Source organism: Aplidium turbinatum, chromosome 5 (assembly GCF_918807975.1).
Source record: "Aplidium turbinatum chromosome 5, kaAplTurb1.1, whole genome shotgun sequence".
Taxonomy (NCBI): domain Eukaryota; kingdom Metazoa; phylum Chordata; class Ascidiacea; order Aplousobranchia; family Polyclinidae; genus Aplidium; species Aplidium turbinatum.
Genome location: NC_137476.1, coordinates 22,656,974 through 22,677,433, shown reverse-complemented (window position 1 = coordinate 22,677,433; position 20,460 = coordinate 22,656,974). Strand labels below are relative to the sequence as shown.

At 40.4% G+C, this 20,460-nt stretch overlaps 1 protein-coding gene across 1 annotated transcript in view; it reads left to right on the top strand.

Annotated features, from left to right (window-relative positions):
• Positions 1-8,853: 8,853 nt before the first annotated feature.
• The window catches only part of LOC145770404 (uncharacterized), a 33,012-nt gene continuing 21,405 nt past the window's right edge, over positions 8,854-20,460 (top strand). Inside the window, exon 1 of the mRNA XM_082582040.1 lies at positions 8,854-9,032. Within this exon, the coding sequence (XP_082438166.1) occupies positions 8,919-9,032 (114 nt within the window). The 5' untranslated portion in view covers positions 8,854-8,918. The remainder of the gene's footprint in view (positions 9,033-20,460) is intronic.

Here is a 20,460-nt window from a genome sequence, read left to right as displayed (position 1 = left end):
GAAAAACTAAGTATTTATTGGAAGGTCATAAGTTCGAATCCTGCTGGAGTTACCAATTTTCTTTGACTGCTGCAAGAATAAGAAACAAGCATTAATTCACAAGCGCACTGGTAGCACTTTTATCTGCATGATTTTTTATCTGTATATTATGCTGTTAGCAGCTAATTTACCGAGGTCTGGTGATTGTTTAATAAACTTAACACCTGTAGGCTACCACTAAAATTGTGTACAAAAATTTGCATCCTCCCCAATGTTCAAAAATCGTCTAAAATTTGATAAATTGTTGAATTATCCCCCCCAATCCTCAACTAACTTCGGCACCACTGCATTTCGGAATCTACCCCAGCACATTGACTTGCTACGTCATTCCTTTTTTAACTATTGCTGTTCACTAACTTTTGAAAGAAGCTGTTGCGTTGAAACAGCTGTTACAATTGGTAGAAGTTGCTTAAAGTTAGCTTTCGTAATCGATGTATGCTGGTGAAATCATTTACATGCAGTGGCGTACGCAGGGGGGGGTCCATTGGGCCATGCCCCCCCCCCCCCCCCCCCCCCCTTAAGAATGTTTTAGTAGTTAACGACGTAGATTAAGGCATTTAATATGTTTTGCATTGCTCTGTCAAAGCAATTACTGTAACAATGTTGTTTTATAGACTAAGCCAATATGAAATACATGGCCCAATTCACCTACCCCACCCCAGGTATGCCAATGTAGCATAGTGTTCTGTAAGCCTATTATAGTGACTAGTGAGAGAGAAATGGATAAAGTCTAAACCAAAACCATACTGGGATATCATAAAGACGTCTGGGATATCAATGGCCAGTGGCATAGCCAAAGGGGGGGGGGTTGGGCCTTGGGGGTTACAACCCCACTTTGGCACGCGTGTGACGTCACGATATTGAGAATGATGCTTTCAGTTTCTTTATGCTTGGGAATGATGGTTTCAGTCTAAAACAAAGTTAGCCTAATTTTAAACAAAACTCCATTAAAAGAGCGAGTTTTGCCAATACCAAACATTCAAACATCTCAGCCAGGAATTAACAACAAGAAAACATAGAGACTGAGCTTTATTTCCGAAAAATGCAGAAGAAAACATGATCTTATGCTTTTGCTATGCCACCGGACAGCACCATTTTACAGGAATATTCATACCCACATTTTTGTTGAAAATGCTCTCAGAATGCACCAAATTCAAAGTAATTTTTCAAAATTTTCTGGGGGAGGCCCCCCCAGACCCCCCGCCGCTGGGTGTCGTCTTAAGCGAAAACGCTGTCGGGCTTCGCCGCCGGTCGTCAAAACCCCCCCTTTAAAAATTCCTGGCTACGCTACTCTCAATGCCCCCCCCCCCCCCCCCTTGAGAAAATCCTGCGTACGCCACTGTTTACATGTATGCTACTGCAATGTAAAAGGTGTGCCTAGCTTGGTGCATTGATCTTGATCAGTGCAGTGTCGGTGCAGAAAAAAATGAATGGCATTTGCAGTGTGTCTTAGCTGTAGGCTGAGGATCGATCCTTGCTTCATTTGAACAGTTGCTCTTCGGCTGCCAATTTCAAGCTTGTGACATGCAGAAGTTGTATGAAAAATTTTAGTGGTTCGATTGTCAAGAGATTTACCCAGTTCGTTGTCGGCAATTTATCGTAGCCTCCTGCAACACAAAAGTAAATATACTCTCTTGTAAAGTAATTTGATACTTAGCAGGTTTGCTCTAACGGTTGCAACATTCAAATCAGCATAACCACGCCAACCACGGTAAGATGCGTCATCTGAAAAACATTTTCTTTTTTGAGCTCATAATTTTATGGCTTCCTTTCATAAAAAACTGCGATTTCACTTTGTTCAGGTTCGATCCATGCGTGTCTAGCACAAAGATTTTTGAAATTTCAAAATATTTTGTTCCTGTTTGACGCAAAATTCTTCATTGTTTATATTTTGTTTCGTTTGAATAAAAAAATCATGCTCATCGTCCTTATATTTCATTTCAACCAAAACAATCTATTCAAACAAACAGTTTTAATGGATGTGTTTCGATTTGTTTGTCTTAGTCAATCGAATGACCATAACCTTTTAGGTCGAAATAGACATCAAAAAAAGCATCTAAGAATTTGATATTGTAATCCTAAACGATTTTTTCCACATATTTTACATTCCATTCCGACTACAACAATCCGCCATACTTATCTCCATATTTGGTGCTGTGCCGGTGCTCTCAGCAACCTCTCTTCACCAAGTTTAGCAAAAGAATGCTAATGTGACGTCACCTCCTTTTTTCATCGCTTATAACTAAAGTAACAACGCATTTGAATATGGGTGTTGAAATGTAAAAGTCAGCATTTGCACATTGTCGCAAAGAGGTTGGTTTGGTTATTTTCCTTATTCTTCTCATTTTACTTTAAAAAGGCTAAGACTGCGTGAAAAACATTCGAGAAACCGTTTACAAAAGGTCTTGCGCTTCGCTCGAGTTACCGTTTCGGCTTTCAGCTTTGTTATTTTGATGTTTATGAGCAAACAATTTTGATTTAGGCGTTGCCCTGCAGACAGTCGGGTAAGCAATTAAGCGCTGAGAGCAACAGAAATTTACTGTCAACAAAGGTCTAAGTAGTCATCTAGCAGACGTCGGTTTTTAAAGCAAAATGTCCTTACAGAATCAGTGACCAGGTATTGAAAAACAAGAAAGGTTTCAATAGAGCAGGCTACCGGTATGTTATTTGTAACTTGGCGAGTCATGCAGACTTCAGCGACAACCGAAACTGACAATTAAAACGCACTTTGCAAAGATATTTGTATCGTTGAAAAATCCATGGCAAATACTGAGAAAATAGTAGATCCCATTCAAATGCCATCGCTAATATCCTAAAAAGCATAGTCTACTGTACTTCCAAAGCAAATATTACTCTTCAGGAAACAGTATTAAACAATTTCGCAAGTCATTTTTCTCCTGTAAGACATGAAAATGTATAGGTTTGTGATGTTCTGTTGACCTATTTGATATGTTTATTGCAGATTAAATTCAAATTAACCTTATTTGGATACAATTTCTCTTCGATTGTTAAATTTCGCTATTTCTTGAAATTGCAGTAAGACGTAAATCTGTTAACCTACTTTTCTTTGATTAAAGATGAAGGTTTTGCTGTATGTTGGCTATTTTCCGTGAATACGTATCACGTTTCAACTTGATGTAACAGAACAGAAATTGTGTTCTACTTGAAAAAAAAAATCTTTTCACAAATTTTATACTGCATTCTATATGTGCTCAATACAAAAGTGTTTCCTTGCAAACACCACTGGGTACACGTACACCTAGCTACAGAAAAAGCAGGCAATTAAACATAAAATTTTACAAGCAGAATAATCTAGAAAATGTCTTAGTTTTAATAGCTCGAAAACGTGCACTCAAAGCCATACTGTTCTTTAGCAATTTCATCATGAAACTACGCTAAGGTTCAGAAACATCGTTCAGTGGGCGTACACAAGCTGATTCTGACGGAATGATTGTGATAGCTTTTTATGCGTCGTCCAAATTCGCTTCATTTTACATCATTCAATCAAAAAGCTACGTAAACTCGACACAAACCCACAAAACTGCTGGCTCACTTCAGCCCACATTAAGGCGAACAATGAAATAGAAGTTTGCGGCTGTTTTACGTGTAACGACGTTTAATCAACTAAAAGGGAAGACTGCAACCAAGCGAAGACAATTTAGTCTTAACTTGTCAGACGTCTTCATTTACGCAAACAATTTATTGAAAGCCTTCGGCTGTATTCACAACCATGAAAACCTGCGACAAACCAAGTTGGTTTAAACGCTTCATTAATCACGGAATGACGCATAATAATAGTTCGGAGTTGCGTGTCATGAAATCATGCGGCTTCCGTTGTCGTTCTGCCCATTCAAAGTATTTATTTTGCTTCATGAAAATTATTTTTGTATTTTTAATGTGTCAAAACATACAATTTGTATTTCTCCAAATGGTTTGCGCTTTTTCAAATTCATTCTTGACAAAATACAGTTTCAGTTAGAGGGCTTGCGAGACAAAATGCAAAACTTGAAAGTGACATTTGAGGTCGTACTGGCATCTAACAATTTTCCGTGGCAGACGTTCGGTTGAACAGGACTCAAACGTGTGCCTTTTTGAAACATTTTCCAGAATTGATTTACTTGTGAAGCAACGCCAACCTCATCCATCACATTGGACGTGCAAAAGGAGAATTAGAATAGTTAAAGGATACTTGTGTTTTATTTATTCCATCGCAGCAATTCGCACTATTTGTTTTAGTGGTACATTTCACATTTTGACTCATCGTAGGCCATTGCTACTCAAAATTTTTAATACAGCGTTCCTGTAGAGGTCTTCAGCAAGGCCAATCTTGGTTTTATAAGTTTTCATTGAGCAAATTCACAGACGATTTTTGACTAACATTTCGCTATAGGGGTACGGTTTAGGAGTTTTTGCAATCTTTACCGCTGCATAGGATACGTGCAAACATTCTATAAGTGTCTGTACATTTGCTTTTGGGCAGGTTTTAATTCGTTTCGATTCCTTTCAAAAATTTTATTGGCTTAGTTCTAATTTCTTTATGTTTGGAAAATAAACGTCACTTTAGATTTGATGGTGTATTGAGTTATTGTTGAGCACAACTCTACAAACAACATATTACGGTTTCGGCAGACCAGCACCATTTATTGCAAAAAATTTTAAATGTAACGCATCGTATTGTCCAAAAAATTTGAACATTTGTTTTTACTGACTACACTTTGACACTTCCAATATTACTTTTGCCCGAATCAGAATCAATTAGGTTTTAAAGTGATAGACTCCGATTTATGTAGGCCACATGCAAAGGTGGACATCCGCTATTTTGAAAGTAGCGCGCTGTCGCTGCATGCCAAAAGTGCTACCGCTACCAGTCGACAAAAAGTAGCGCACTACCACAGTACGAACAAAATGTAATGCGCGCAACTGCTACTTCTACGCGCTACTTTTATCTTGAACTGACACTGGAAAGCTTTATTTTAGTAGACCTTGTGAAGTCAAAACTATAATCTTGAAAACGAATGATATCACCTTTCACTACTACATTCGTTTACACTGCCATTTCAATATCGTTATAAAAAAACACATGCTAAGTGGATTCGGATCTTGTCACTAAACAATAATGTTCAATACAGATGGTACTGCTATTTTGCATTCATCAAATGCTGGCATTTGCACAACAATCTAACCTCTTAGTGTAATTTATTAAGTTAAGAATCGATTTCGCTATAGTAATAACATCTTCAGCTAGCACATGTAAAAAAGAAAATTTGAAAAATACGTAAAATGAACAAATAAAGCAAACTCCGATGTTATCAACACGCATAAAATTATATTTTAAATAGATGGTTACATAATATTAAAATCAAAACCTGCAAGCCTAAATCTTAACTGGTTCAATACAGTATTTTTAAACTAATCGCGTACCGGCAGTCAAGTGTTTGCGTACCAGCACCAGTAGGCTACGCGTACCACAGTGTGAGTAGCACCGTTTGTCGACCAATCTCCAATTGATGCCGAGATTGAGTGGGTGTGCATATGTATCTCAGACTACAACATCGTCAACATCTACAAGCCCCCACCCTCGCGAATGTTACCATCATCCCCTCCAACGTTCCCCTCCCCCAGTCTCTACGCTGGCGACTTCAACTGCCAGCACATCGACTGGGGCTACAACACACAAGCAGCGACGGAGAATTGCTGGCTGACTGGGCCTCTACAAACCATCTTGCCCTCCTATTCAATCCAAAGGAACCAGCCAGTTTCCACTCCGGCCGCTGGGGAACAGGGACAAACCCTGACTTGGCCTTCGCGAGTGTCGACAGCTCTCTTCTAGACAGACGTGTGCTTGAGAAGTTCCCGCGGTCCCAACACCGGCCGTCCCTCATCATCGCCCCAAAACTTGTGGCTCCTGTCCCGAGTTCACCGGTGAAGCGATGGAACTTCAAAAAGGCCGATTGGAATCAGTACAGCCTCTTGACCAATGAGTCTACTGCAAAGTTACTACCACCTGAAACATGCAACGCAGACGAGGCATACCAGGACTTCTGCAATGCTATAATAATTGCGGCAAAGGCCACAATACCACGTGGCCATCAAACCAGCTATACACCATGCTGGGACTCTGAGTGTGAAGCTCTCTATCGCTCCTACCTAAACGCCACCCCGGGTACTGCTTCTAACGCCGCCGCCACCAGACTAGGCCTACTTGAGCGGCTGGACGCAAAGAAGCTTGAGTGATGGAATGAAGCCGTCCAAACCATCGACTTCTCACACTCAAGCCGCAAAGCATGGAGCATCAACAACCTCTCTGGGCGCTCAGCAAACTCCCCTCGCCAGTGCCCCGTTTCTGCAAATGCCATCGCTTCCCAGCTGGTGCGGAATGGGGTCTACGGGATAGGGGACCGCGAGACATCCCGCCTTGTCGCCAGGGAGGTGTCTGCCCTGTGGCGAGTGGTAACACCACAAGAAAAAACAATCTCTGGAGATTTCACTCCGGGGGAATTCGCCACCGCCCTCCGCCTAGTGAAACCACACAAGTCTCCAGGGCCGGATAGATCTGCCCTGAGCTTGTGCTCCATGCTGGCCCTGCCCTCAAGTCCTGGTTACGCAGATTCCTCTCTTCCTGCCTGCACCACCTCACAATTCCAAAAATCTAGAGAAGAGCTCTAGTAGTTGCGATCCCTAAGCCTCACAAGCCACCAGAGGACCCGGGGAGTTATCGTCCGATATCCCTCCTCTGCGTTCCTTTCAAAATCCTCGAAAGGCTGATCTATGCCCGCGTCAACCCAATCATCGACCCGCTCCTTCCAAAAGAGCAAGCTGGATTTCGGCGCGGAAAATCCACTGTAGATCAGGTCACACTGTTGACCCAAGACATTGAGGACTGCTTTGAGGCAAAAAAGAAGGCCGCGCTGTCTTTCTAAATCTCACAGCTGCCTACGATACTGTATGGCATCGCGGCCTTACTTACAAGCTGCTTCGCCTGCTTCCTGACCGACATATGGTCCATTTGATTATGGAACTTGTCAGGAACCGAAGCTTCACCCTCACCACCGGCAATCCACGGCGAAGCAGACTGAGACGCCTGAAAAACGGCGTCCCACAGGGATCGGTCCTGGCTCCACTTCTTTTCAACATCTACACCCACGACCTGCCAACCACGGTCTCCGCAAAATACGCTTATGCGGACGATCTGGCAATTCTCCACTCTACAAAGTCGTGGGAAAATCTAGAAGACACCTTGAGCCAGGACATGCAAACCATCTCAGCTTATCTCTAGAACTGGCGACTGAAACTCAGCGAAACCAAAACTGCGGCGGCAGCTTTCCACCTACACAATCGGGAAGCTGATCGTGAGCTACATGTCAACAACAACGGAAAACCTCTGTCCTTCTGCCCCGAGCCAAGGTATCTGGGGTGACACTAGACAGATCGCTCACATACCGCCACCATTTGGTGCCACTGCGCAAGAAACTGACATCCCACGCTGCACTACTAAAGCGCCTGGCAGGCTCTAGCTGGGGGGCGAGGGCTGACACTTTGCGAATAGCAGCCTCAGCCCTTGTCTACTCTTCTGCAGAGTACTGTGCACCTGTCTGGTGCCGCAGTGCTCACTGCCACAACATCGATACTGCCATAAACAGCGCCCTGCGCACAGTGACCGGATGCCTGCGTCCCACACCATTGGACAATCTCCCCATTCTCGCTGGCATCCAACCTGCTGAGCTTCGTCGCGAAAAAGCCACTCTGTTCCTCGGTCGACGGGCACTGGAGCCTAACCATCTTCTCCACCACAAGATCTCTGCCTTCCCAAACGGACACCCCCGCCGACTGAAATCAAGACACCCATTCGTGCCAGCCGCTCGGCTTCTGATCAACGAAACTGATGAACAAGACATCTCTGCGGCTACTTGGGCGGATCATAAATGGAATTCTGAATGAAGGTCAAGCACCACCAGACTCCATTCATTCATCCCCGACGCCGACACACGCCCCATCGGCCTGACACTACAGAGACAGGCATGGGTGCGCCTCGGCCGTTTCCGTGCGGCGTCGGGCTTTTCCGCTCAACCATGCACCAATGGGGAATGGCTTCTTCCTCCTCCTGTGAATGTGGTGCCGAGGAACAGACCGCAGACCACATCATCAATGACTGTACCACCTTCAAGCCACCTAACGGAGTGGAAGGTCTGCGCGTCATGGATGATGAAACAAAAGACTGGCTGCTCTCTAGCAGCATTCCAGTGTAATCCGAGAACATCGTGAATCTGGGGTGGTAAAAGGATAGACTCTCGGCCCCAGAAGCTCAGACGACGACGACGAGTAGCACTGTCGTAGGCTACGTACTGCGTCGCTAAAACCCCAAAAACAATAAGAGTAGAAGGATCTTTTGAGGCAAAATTGAAGTCTTAGGTTTAGGCAAGAGAGCAGATTAAGTTCACTTTACAAAATTTGGTGACATAGTTTCGCCTACAAGTGCAGTCGTTTTGCATGTCATGCTGCGTCGTCCAGACAGCAAAGCAACCGTTTTTTGCATTGATTTAATATCTGCCGACGATGTTGAATCAATGTAAAAAACAATTGATTTGCTGTTTGGAAGTGATACAGTCTGGCATACCAATAAGAACCATAATGGCATTTTCTAAACAGCTATCAGAGTGATAACTGCAAGAAAGAATTTTTGGCTAGGAAATCAATCGGCGAATCAATTACTTTGAATTTGACATAATTTTGTATCCATTTATTACGCCACTTTACATACAAGGTATAGTTTTGAATAATATTCATCTTTTCATGAACAATTTGTGTTTCAGAATCAGCAGCTTACTATAAACTCTCATTTTTACAAATCCGATAACTATCTGCAACATCAACAAGCAAAGATGGATCAAATCAAGAAAAAGATGAGGCAACTTCGAAACGATTGCGATGCTGCTTTGGAAAAATGCGATGATTTGGAATCTGCCAAAAAGCAATTAGAAGCAGAAAATGACGATGTAAGTTTATTGCACACAGTGTGTTTATTGATTTAGTGCAGTGGTTCTCAAACTGTGTCACGACACCCCAGTGCGTCATTTAAAATTTCTGGGTACGTCGCACATTTTCAACTAAGATTAAAAGACTGAAACTGTTGTGAATCACTGATTTAGTGAATTCGATAAATATAAATACAGCGTGTTTTATGTAATCGTATTTAGAGATATTTTAAAATTATATTATAGCCTAACCCTAAATAATAAATTTTGCATCCTTTGTGCAAACAAATTTGTTTTGTGTGAAGTTTCTCAAATATACACAGCGTAAGAGCAGTGTTGCATTTGTTTTCAATTTTGCTGCGCACATCTTCACAGCAATTGATGCACATTAGTTTGACTTTGCGTTGGAACATAAAATCGATTTCATTGCGTGGTCATTTCCACACCAACCTCGGCTGACTAAAAAATGGTGATATATTTTGAAGTGCTATTTAAAATGTGGACATGTTAGCACTTAGACCTACTCAAAAACGAAGCTCACACATGTTAGTCACATTCCTCAGCATCTACCCATACTGACGTTGTTATTAATGACGTAGTTTGTTTGCTGGTGGGCAATGATTTAAGAATTTATTCAATTATTCGGTGATGAAATGCGGGCAACTATTATACGACATCGGAGAACCAATTTAAAAAATTAACCCAAATACGTTCACTGCTAAATTACGTTTTTTACCTTTTAATCCTTACAAAAATACTTTTGACAAACGTTCTGATCCTTATTTTCGATTACTTTATGTTCAAAACAATTTGCTTGGCCTTAGTTTTGTTTATTAAAGTAATGCAACGTCGTTTCGTTGTGAGCTAATTGTCACGCTATAGCAGTGGTTCTCAAACTTTTTCAAAAAATTGTTTGAACGGTCTCCTTGCTATTTTTTCAACGACTCACGGTCCATTAAAAACTTAAGGCAAAAAACGGCAAATAATAATTTATTTGTTAAATGCAATTAAAAATGCACACGTCAATAAAATGGGTGCACCTGCTTGGGTGTTATCAGTTCTATTCTATGTTTGGTTCAATATGATCTTGATATTATCATGCATTACATCCAACATGTTTTGAGCTAGGTATCAATGTGACATTGACTTCTGTACCTTTGACACTACCTGCGACAAAATGTTTTCCGATAGCTCAGATATTCTCCTACTCACAGTGTCGTTTGACAGAGACACTTGCTTCAGCTTTTGAGCTTCAGATTCTCCCACAACGTTTGATACAATAACTTGGCAACAAGGCAAGATTAGTTGTTCTTCGATGGTGTGAGGCTTCTTAGCGATAGCTATTTTTCTTGCAACTTCGTAGGAGGCCCTTAACCCTGCAGTATTTTCCTTCCATTGATCACTAGTGCTATCAAATCTCGACCTAACTAAACTATCAGCTTGCCGTTTAAAAAAATCTGCATCTTTGTTTTGATAATCTGGATGATGTGTTACCAAATGTCTTTTCAGCTTGCTAGGTTTTAGAGCAGAACTTGCTAAAACTTTACAGCATAACACGCACTGCGGCTTTTCTTTTCCTCCAGAATGTATCACAAAGAAACCAAATTTAACATAGGAATCATTGGATCTTAATTTTTTTTCGAGGCTGAGCCATTTTCACTTTTTGTACTTAAATTTAAGTTAAAAATTCAATTAATAAAGTTAAAAAGTTATTAATTTTTTCCTAATGTGACTAAGGCTAAAAAAGCTAAAAGTTCGGAATGGCATTCAATTCAAAACTTAAATCAGTCAAAATAACCAGCCTTAATCAACTTCGCCTACTTCCTTTTTAGTCAAGTATATTTCGTAACTCTGTTCTTGATCTGGTAAACACGAGTGTTGTAGGAGTACGTCACCACCATGCACTCCTTGATGTAACAAAGGCGATAGAAACGAAACAAAGGATATCGCAATGAAACGAAAGGCAAGACTTAAAAAACTGTGTGGAGGGATGCCAAGCCAGCTTACTAAAATATATCTTTTAACTTTGGTTTGGAAAATAAGTTGCCTGAAAAATGTTACTTTCCAAAATTTTTTTTTGTCGTGTTTTTGGAAGGTGCTTCGCGGTCCCAGAAAATTGTCTCGCGGACCCCAAAAGGACCGCGGACCCCAGTTTGAGAACCACTGCGCTATAGCCTACAATACGAAATACTTTCAAGTTCGAAATATTTTGTTTCAACCCAAAATTCTTTGACTTAATTTTATTGACAAAATCAAAATAAATTTATTTCAAACAGCTGTATTTATGAATCCTGATGAAGATAACAAATTTTTTATGAATCCTTAGATTTTACTTTTAGTATACTTAACGTTTCAACATTTTTAACAAGTGCAGAAGACGTTTTGTTTACCAACCTCGTTAATCTATGAATGTTAGCACTTAGCAATCGGTGGGCGGAGACAATTGGTTTTGAATGACTGGCCTTTGGAAATTAAACTTCTAATTAAAGGCATACTAAATGAAATTTTCAAGCGAGAATTAAGCATTAAAATGCGTAAACTGAACATTCAAGAATACATTTCAAAAAAAATTACCGAAAAAATTTTGTTTTCAATGGCGCTGGCAAGGCCCAAAGTCCAATGGTTCATTTATTTTCATTTTTTTTTCAAAATGACCAAAAAGTGCAAACACTGCTCGAGAATACGTCACAAAAGACAGCAATAACAAAAGCCACGTTACCACATTTGATGTTTTAACGTCAGATCTGAGGTTTTGAGCAAACTGTCTGATGTTTTGATGTTGAAATCTGACATTTTGATGTACATACATACATAGCCTACAGTTAAATCGCCGGCAGTAACAACTGTTGTGTTATCAGCTGATTGCTCGTCTTTTGTGACGTAGACTGTATAGTCGCACGCTTCGCTGCTCAGGCTCATTCTGGTTTTGAAAGCTCTGACAAAAGTACGCGCGGAATGCTGATCAGACCGCAATGGGGCAAAATTTTATTGAAAATTGTTTTATGGTAGCAAGTTAAACACAAAGAACGTGGAAAATCGCCAAGTCAGGTTTTTCCTTTAGTATCCCTTTAAAATACAGAAATGGTCCCGAAAACTTCATTCTACAATAGTTCTCTTAATCCGCCATAAGCTACCTGCAAAACGAAACGATGCTAAAGAACCACATCTGGCTTCATCAGTTGTTTATTTCTATTTGTTTTAGCTTTGACGATGAGAACGACAGCTAAAAACTGACAAGAAAGATGACCTTGTTTTGCTTTCACGTAGGCATTTCCATCATTTTATTTCATCGTTTTTCAATGGTCATTTTAGTCAGCTTTAAAGGTTTTGTTTTGCTTCTGCATGGACATTAAGAACATTTAAAAGAACAAATCAAAGCAGAATTTTGATTTGTATTTCGGTTTTGTTTTGAAATCCGTCTAATTCCGTTTTGTTGTACCCCTCGAAACAGAAAAAAAACGCACGAAAGTCACTGAAAAACACAGTAGGTGCAATTCAAACCACGTACACTTGATTCATGATTAAAGGTCTCCTAATTTTTAATTATTAGTATGGTTTAAAGGTGCAAAAAACAAAATGTGTAGAAATTAGGTAGGTTTTGAACAGTCCTTGACAGGTTTCTGTGGCTGCTGCCAGTGCAACTCTGTGGTATCATTATATCTGGCTGCAGTAGCGTTGATCGGTTCCAGGCGGTACATTTGGACCCGGGCCTTAATGATTTTAGGGGCCCGTAATATTTCCAAGAGGCCCAAAAATTTGAAAAAAACACCTAGTATTCTTTAGATGAAGTGCGATTTTCCTAAAAGTGTATGATTTAGGGCTCAAGGATCTCATTGGTACCGAAATTATCCTTTCAAGAACGGCTCTGTCTTGCTGGAACACAGAATAGTTTCAAGTACCGTACAGCAGAATATTTTTTCATTGAATGTTTCAACGTCTATTGACCAGCAGCAGTACAACTTTAGTTAGTTTTATTGAAATTTGAAAGTAAAGCTTCCAATGTCATTTTGTCAATTGGCTACCACATGTTTCTATAATTTCCGGAAAAAGCAAACGCTTGAAAGATGACAGATATGTGGAGTTGGTTTCAATTAAATGGTTTACTGTAACTGGCAGGGCCGGATTAAGTGTGTATGGGGCCCTGGGCTGAGCTGAAAGTGGGGGCCCTTATCAAGTGACATTTTTCGCTAAAAATGAATGGTGGAGTGGGGCTACGACACGGGCCCAGTTGCATGTATCTGTGGCACCGAGCCCTAAACAGCGGACCAGTGGCGTAGCCAGAAAAAATTTTGGGGGGAGCCAAATATTTGATGAATTGAAGAGAACAACAAAGTGTTTGATTTAAAGCCATCGCCACTTGATGTGCAGTGGCGCATCCTGGTGGGTTGAAGCAATAAAAGTGGTAGGGGGGTAAGAGCGTGCCGAAGGCACGCGTATTCTAGGGGGGTCCGGGGGCATGCTTCCCCGGAAAAATTTTGAAAAATTACACTCAAATAATGGATTATAGCGCTTTCTGAAAACACTTTTAGAGTAATATTTGTATGAAATTTGTTAGCAGATAAACAGCTATTAACTTATTAAAGATAACTCTTACACAGAACCGGGCAAAAACTGCGGCTAAAATTAGAGAACACTAAAAACTCAGCTACACAAAAACTCAATAACTACACAAAAACCCAACAGAGTAAGCCATTCTGAAATTGCTTCCATAAATTAGTTCAAAGAAACGTAAATCGCGTTAATTTTGCGCGATTTACGATTTGCAAAATTTATTGGTGTCTTTCTGTGTGTCTAAAACAAGTCCTTGGGGGTGTTAATAGCCAGATGTCTTGGAAAACGATATAAATTTCTACAAACTTTATTAAATTTTCAACAAAGAGCTCAACTTTGGAATCCAAACTTGGAAAATTTTGGGGGGGCATGGCCCTTTTCTCCCTCCCTGGCTACGCCTATGCAGCGGATCACCTTCTTGTTTGCCCTCGGCTTGCAACACGGTGCAGTAGGTGGGACCTGTCAGTGTATAACTCCGTTGCGGAAGAATGTGTCAATCTGTGGTGTATCAACGAACTTTAGAAGACTCGATAGAAGAAGAACTGCATCATATCTAACTGACCATCTTGTATCAGATAATGTCTTCAAAACAGGCAAATCATCTAGGAATTTTCGATGGACTTGCCAACGATGAGTAGACGAGACGAGCCATGAATAAAGGCTTTGCAACAATTCAAAAAAGCTCAGCGGCAGAACGGCATGTTTCTACAGGACATTTAGGCTGGCGATTAAATTAAGCGAATGTGCTGTGCAAGGGACATAATGAGCTACACTACATTTCTCGCGCAGAAGAGCTTGAAGACCGTTATACTTGCCACTCATATTGGCAGCATTATCATAACTTTGACCCGTAATCCGTACCATTTTCGGATATGAAAGTATCAAATAAATATGTTTTTTGTTAAAAAAAAAAGAAGAAAAATTGAATAACTGGGGTTGGGCAGGGGTGCTGCAGCACCGCAGCACATTTGGGTGAGCCACCCTTGCTTGTTTGAGATACGAATTAAAGCAGTAATCTCCAGCTGTGCTACTAAAAAAATTAGTAGATTTTTTTCTTTGAGGTGGGGGCCCCCAAAAGTGGGGGCCCTGGGCTTCAGCCCAGTCCGCCCCCCCCTTAATCCGGCACTGGTAACTGGGTTTAATATCGTTTGAGCATGAAACAACGTCATGTAATTTTCCAAGATTCTTTCTGCGTTGGCATACATAACCGAGCGAAATTATTTTGATTTCGAATTAAATAAAACGAAATTCTTCATCAGACATTGGAATTTTATCTCCAAACGAAACGAGATTTAGAAAAATGAAAGTGTTTCGAACTTTTTTGAAACACTTTTTTGCTGTTGTTTCGCACAACCCTATTACAAGTAAGTTTTGTAATTCCAAGAAGAGACAACCAGTGTTTTTTTTCAAGGATTCCGATTCTGCATCTATAGTAGGCTACACTAGATTTTGAATTTATTTTACTCTTCAGTTTTTGTATAAAAAATATGGCACTAGGCCAGTGATTTTCAAACTTTGTTGGACTACAGCACATCAAGTAATGTCGGAATCTACGGTGGCACATTGATTTACTTTCTCAATATTTTTTTTGTTGTTGAAATATTGCATGTTACTAACATTTTGATCGAAACTGTTACGTTGAATAAACTACACATGATAAAAGTTATTTGAAGTTAGCTTTACTGTAATGAACACATAATCCAGAAAAATTATTTAATTTGACTGCACTGTAAAAGATGTGTCTGCTTTTGCTTACAAATAGTCTTGATTCGGAGCTTGCAATCATGTGGTTGATTGACGCAGTTAATTTCGGTCTACTGTAACTCGAAAGTACTCGATCTCTTCTAAACTAATTTGATGTTTTGTAACTTTGCGTTAGGGCTGCAACATTCAAGTTACCTTCTCGGCATACTTGCAACCCTCCTGCGGCGCACCACTGTGCCGCGGCACACAGTTCGGGAAACCCTGCTCTATAGGCTACTTCGTAACGAAGATTTGTGGTGTACTGCAGAGTCATACCATTTGTAGACTCTTCTATGGCTAAAAAGTCTTAATGCGTAACCGGCAGGTGCGAACGCAACGGTAACATGTAAAGCATGCCACTAGTGATTGTGAGTAATTCAGACCAGTCTGTCTTTTATGACGCTTTTCTATTTGCTTGGTGATAGGCTCGGAGACGGCCTCATGCACAGTGATGAGCTTCCATGATACTCTATCTTCAGCAAAAATTGTCCAGTACATGGAGTTTAAGTTGCATTTTAAATTGATTTTTGGAACATCATTAGAGAGCTTTTTGGCGGCACCAACATTGTGGTGACTTGTAAAGAGCGCTCTCCGGAATGGGGAGGAGTCAACGTTTGTCCGTCCTGAGACACGGCGACCCAACGTAGTTGTTTTTTTTTAACAACATCGCTATAATGTGGCATAAGAGCACATCACTCTGTCTCTTCATATGATGATAAATGGTTAACCAGATATAACTCTGACTAATTCACTTTTGTTCAGTGATTGAATTTGAAACGTGGGGTGAACGTGGGGTTTCCATTATCATCTAGGCCTACAACTGAAATTGATACTTCTGTGATCATTTATGAGTCAGTCAAATTTCATCAGACATAACCAAATGCGAGTTTGAAAGAAAGCACATGCAAAAGTGCAGTGGTGGGCACTAGTTACTTTGAAAGTAACTGAGTTACAGTTACAGTTACTTCGCTCAAAAAGTAACTAGTTTCAGTTACAGTTACCGTTTTTTTAAAAAGTAACTAGTTACAGTTACTAGTTACAGTTAGTTTTCAAAGAAAATGGATGTATATGAATACTGATCTACAACTATTCTTCTTTCTATGAAGTACAAGTTGAAAAATACATGATAAAGGGCAAAATGATACTTTGTTCGTAGTTGTTGCCTAACTGCAAAACAGCGACCACTCTGCTAGCTGTCCACATACTATAATGCTTCTAAGAATCCATAATCTAACCCCAAAACCAAAACGTCCGCCAACCGAATAGAAAACAATAAAAATTGAAAAAAACGACATGCACAGGACACTCCGTGATAAGCAATAGAGCGTGTCAATATTTTTATACGGGTATCTAAAATGAACGAAGAGTCACAACATCAATTTCTTTTCAGAAACATCAATATTTCAAAATTAATGTTGATCGCTAAGTCCAGCTTGCTTTGGCTCCAAAATATCCTTTCCAAGGGAGAGCAGTCTTGCAACAGCAGTACTGGAGAGGATAGGGGTATTGTATGGTTTGGTTTTTGAATGGTTTTTGAATCTTTATCCTCGGACTGACAAAGCCTTGATAGGTTATTCCTAGTACTTGTTCGCATACTTGTAGAGCAGTGCTTCTCAACCTTTATTTGTGGCGACCCAAATATTAAGGTTGAATTAATAGCGAAGATTTGGCGACTCTATTTCCAAAACTACGTTTCGCACAACGTTTTATAAGCATGAAAAAATTAGCCACACTCAAATTTAACACGATTAAACATAACAACAAAATGTCGAATTTAATTAATGTGAGCCTTGACTTTGTATTGTTTCAACAACTTGTCAAATATTGGAGCTATCTTGCTTAGTGCCAATCTCATGTCATCTTCAGAGTGAATACAATTTCTCTCCTTTGTTTTGATGCGAGTGAGCGCAGAAAACCCGCTCTCGCACAGGCAGGTAGTAACAAATGACAGGAGAGCTTTTACTGCGTGCGTCCCAACAACAGTCTTTTCATTCTTGATTTTTGTCTAAAATTAACCAAGAGTTTCTTTCTTAAAACAGTTCACCAATACACTGTCGCACTGAATATCAATAAACTCCTCTTGAAACTCAAAAATGCATAGGTAGTTTTCCGGCAAGGTATCAACACCATTAGCAAATGGATTGCGCACCCATTCCAAATCCTTTGCATTTTTAGGGATAATCAAATCAAATTGTCGTATCAATGAAACCAAATGCCTTTCTATGACAAGCTGGACATTGTCAAAGCCTAACTCCGGATCTTCTAGTAACTGTAGCAAAACAGTAAATGTTGCTGTTTTCGGGGACGCGATCTTCCTCTTCCACAACTTCAGCTTTTCCGTAAAAGCAATCAGTTTTTCCGATACATCTACCAACATTATGTTTGGTCCTTGCAGTCCTTGCGAAGATTTATTCAAGATGTTCAGCTGCGAAAACATATCAGAAAGATACGCCACAAACAAAAGTCACTTTTGATCATCAAACTTTTCTGCCAAGCTATGCTTCTTGTTTATCAAAAATTCCTTCACCTCCTAGCGCAGAGTTACAAATCTCTCCAGTACTTTGCCACGAGGTAACCATCTCACATCAGAAAAGTACAACAGATGTCTGTATTCTGCCTTAAAATCTTCGCATAATTTTTGCGAAGATCAAGTTTTTGTGTGGTTTTTGAAACAATTAATTGTTACAATTCCTTAGTCTAATGTGTACTGTTGTGTACACTTCACCGCAAAATCGTCGGGTGAAACCTGCGGCGTAGTTCGAATATTGAAAATTACGAAAAGTAGTGGTAGGCAGTTTTAACTTTGCTCAAGAGACATTATCTTTTATCACCACATCTTACAGCGACCCAGCCAAATGAAACGGCGACCCAGTTTTGGGTCGCGACCCAGGGGTTGAGAAGCACTGTTGTAGAGGCTCTTGACCAGGGCCGGATTAAGGCGGGGGCTGATGGGGCTGCAGCCCCAGGCCCACCAAAAAAATAGGCCCACCGATACTTACTAAGAGCAACTGACATGCTTATTATCAGCATCGAAAGAATAAAGGACTAAAATCATAGAACGAATGCTAACTGTGCAAACCAGTGGTTCTTAACCAGGGGGTACGTCTACCCAGGGAGGCGTCAGCTAATTTCCAAGAGAGCGCGACCTACAAGGGGGGCGAGACCTACTGAAACCACTTCATTTGCCAACAATTAAGCCTTTGTCTGATGCACGTTGGGAGGCACGATATGACGCTATACATTGCGCTAAGAAAAGGTTATCAAGCAGTTCTTCAAGTCTTGAAAGCAGTGTCTAATGACAATGACGAACAATCACCGACTAATGAAACAGCCAAGGGGCTTGTTTTGTCAATGGAAAAGCTTGAAACCGTTATTTTAATTGTGTTATGGTCGTGTCGTGCATAATGGAACGGTTTCATAAAACTAGTTGGGCGCTGCAGGATAGCATAGCAAAATTATTTTGAATAAGGCAACAAGTTTGCTTCAGGGTTTACATGACTTGGATAAAATGCTTGGATAGCGAAGGTGAATCTGAAGACACATCACTTGATTGACCTATCCAGAAGATTCAAAGTAGTCTCATATTTGCCAATCATTGACCAAATTATTTTGTGTATGAATTGCGGAATTGCAGCATACGATCGTCTTCAAATAAGATTTTTGTTTCTGGCAGAATTAAACACCGTGTCTAACTGTAAAATTGAAGAGAGTGCTAAAACATTGCTTCACATATCCAGATGATCTAGATTCTAGAAGAATCACTGCCTGAAGAGATGATTCATTTTTCTGCACTGCTAAAACAAACAGCGAATGCAGCAAAGAAACTCAAATGTTTAGATTCATCAATGAAAATGAATTTATGTATGCATTTCCTAACGTATCTGTTGTGTAGGCCTACATTAAGAATGTAGCCTATCTTTGTCTAATGATTTTTAATAGTTAAGGGGAGCGGGCATTTTCAGTGCTTAAAAGAGTAAAGAATCAACTGCGGTCATCCATGGGCCAGAAAAGATTGCATTCCTTAGATCTACTCTGCATTAAAAACGAAATTTTGGAAAAAATGGACACTGACGATGTTATTAACAGCTTTGGTTTGTCTAGATCCAGAAAATATGTCATTTGAATGTGTTTAATAAGTAGCCTAAATACTGTACTTCGGGTAGGCTATAATTTTTGTTATTTCATTTTAATTGTGATTGGTACAATGAGGGGAATGAAATATAGGCCTCAGATTACCATATAGCCCCAGGTCCAACAAAACCTTAATCCGGCCCTGCTCTTGACGCAGGGCCGGTTACCGAGATTGGCAGAGTGAAGTTTTCCGATTGTTGAAGTGTTGTTGCGGAGAAATTATTCCATTCACTAGGTGCCGCTGAATGGTGAGCAGTCTTGCAATGCGTTGCTCAAGCGCACACCCCGAGAGTCGAACCAGCGCTGCGTGATCTTGAGCCCGACGCGTAACCACTGAGCTAACGGGGCGGACGCAAGAACAAACGCCTCATGGCTTCATTGGGGAATGCATCAAACGCAACTGCCTTTGTTGGGTTACGTTCGAAAAATTCATTTAAAATTTTTGCGGCACTAACTTCCTTTTTTTTTGTGTTTTCAAATAACAGAGCAAAAAAGTCATCTGTTGCATGCCTGTCAACATCAGTGTCGCTGTTGCTTGCTGCATCGTCCATGTTGAAATTGCTGTGGTTTTGTAATAGGTTAACAATTTAGGGATGTAGAGGCGTCTTAATTTCTTCACCCTTGTAAAGCCAAGAAAGTCGGAATTGTGGGTGAAAAGCAGCAGCTAACTGGCAGTCACTATCATCAAAAACATGGCCAAATCTGTTTTCCAAAGATTTCAACAATCGGGTTGTAATGGCAGGCAGACAGCCACCTTGTCGCTGTTTCGAAGTTCTTGTAGTCTTTTCCTCGTCATGCCCATATATGCCTTCTCTTCTGATTGCAGAATGTCCAGATATTGGCATATTGGTGGCATTACCAGTGGGGTTTGTTTCAGTCTCTGATACTTTAGACAAAAACTAATCCATATTGACTTTCCACCACTGACTACCGCGTCTACCTGTGTTCAAAGCTATATAACCACAATCTACAAAAAAAGAATCGCTTTACAAAAAAGGAGAAGCTGAAATTTCTAAAAACAGAC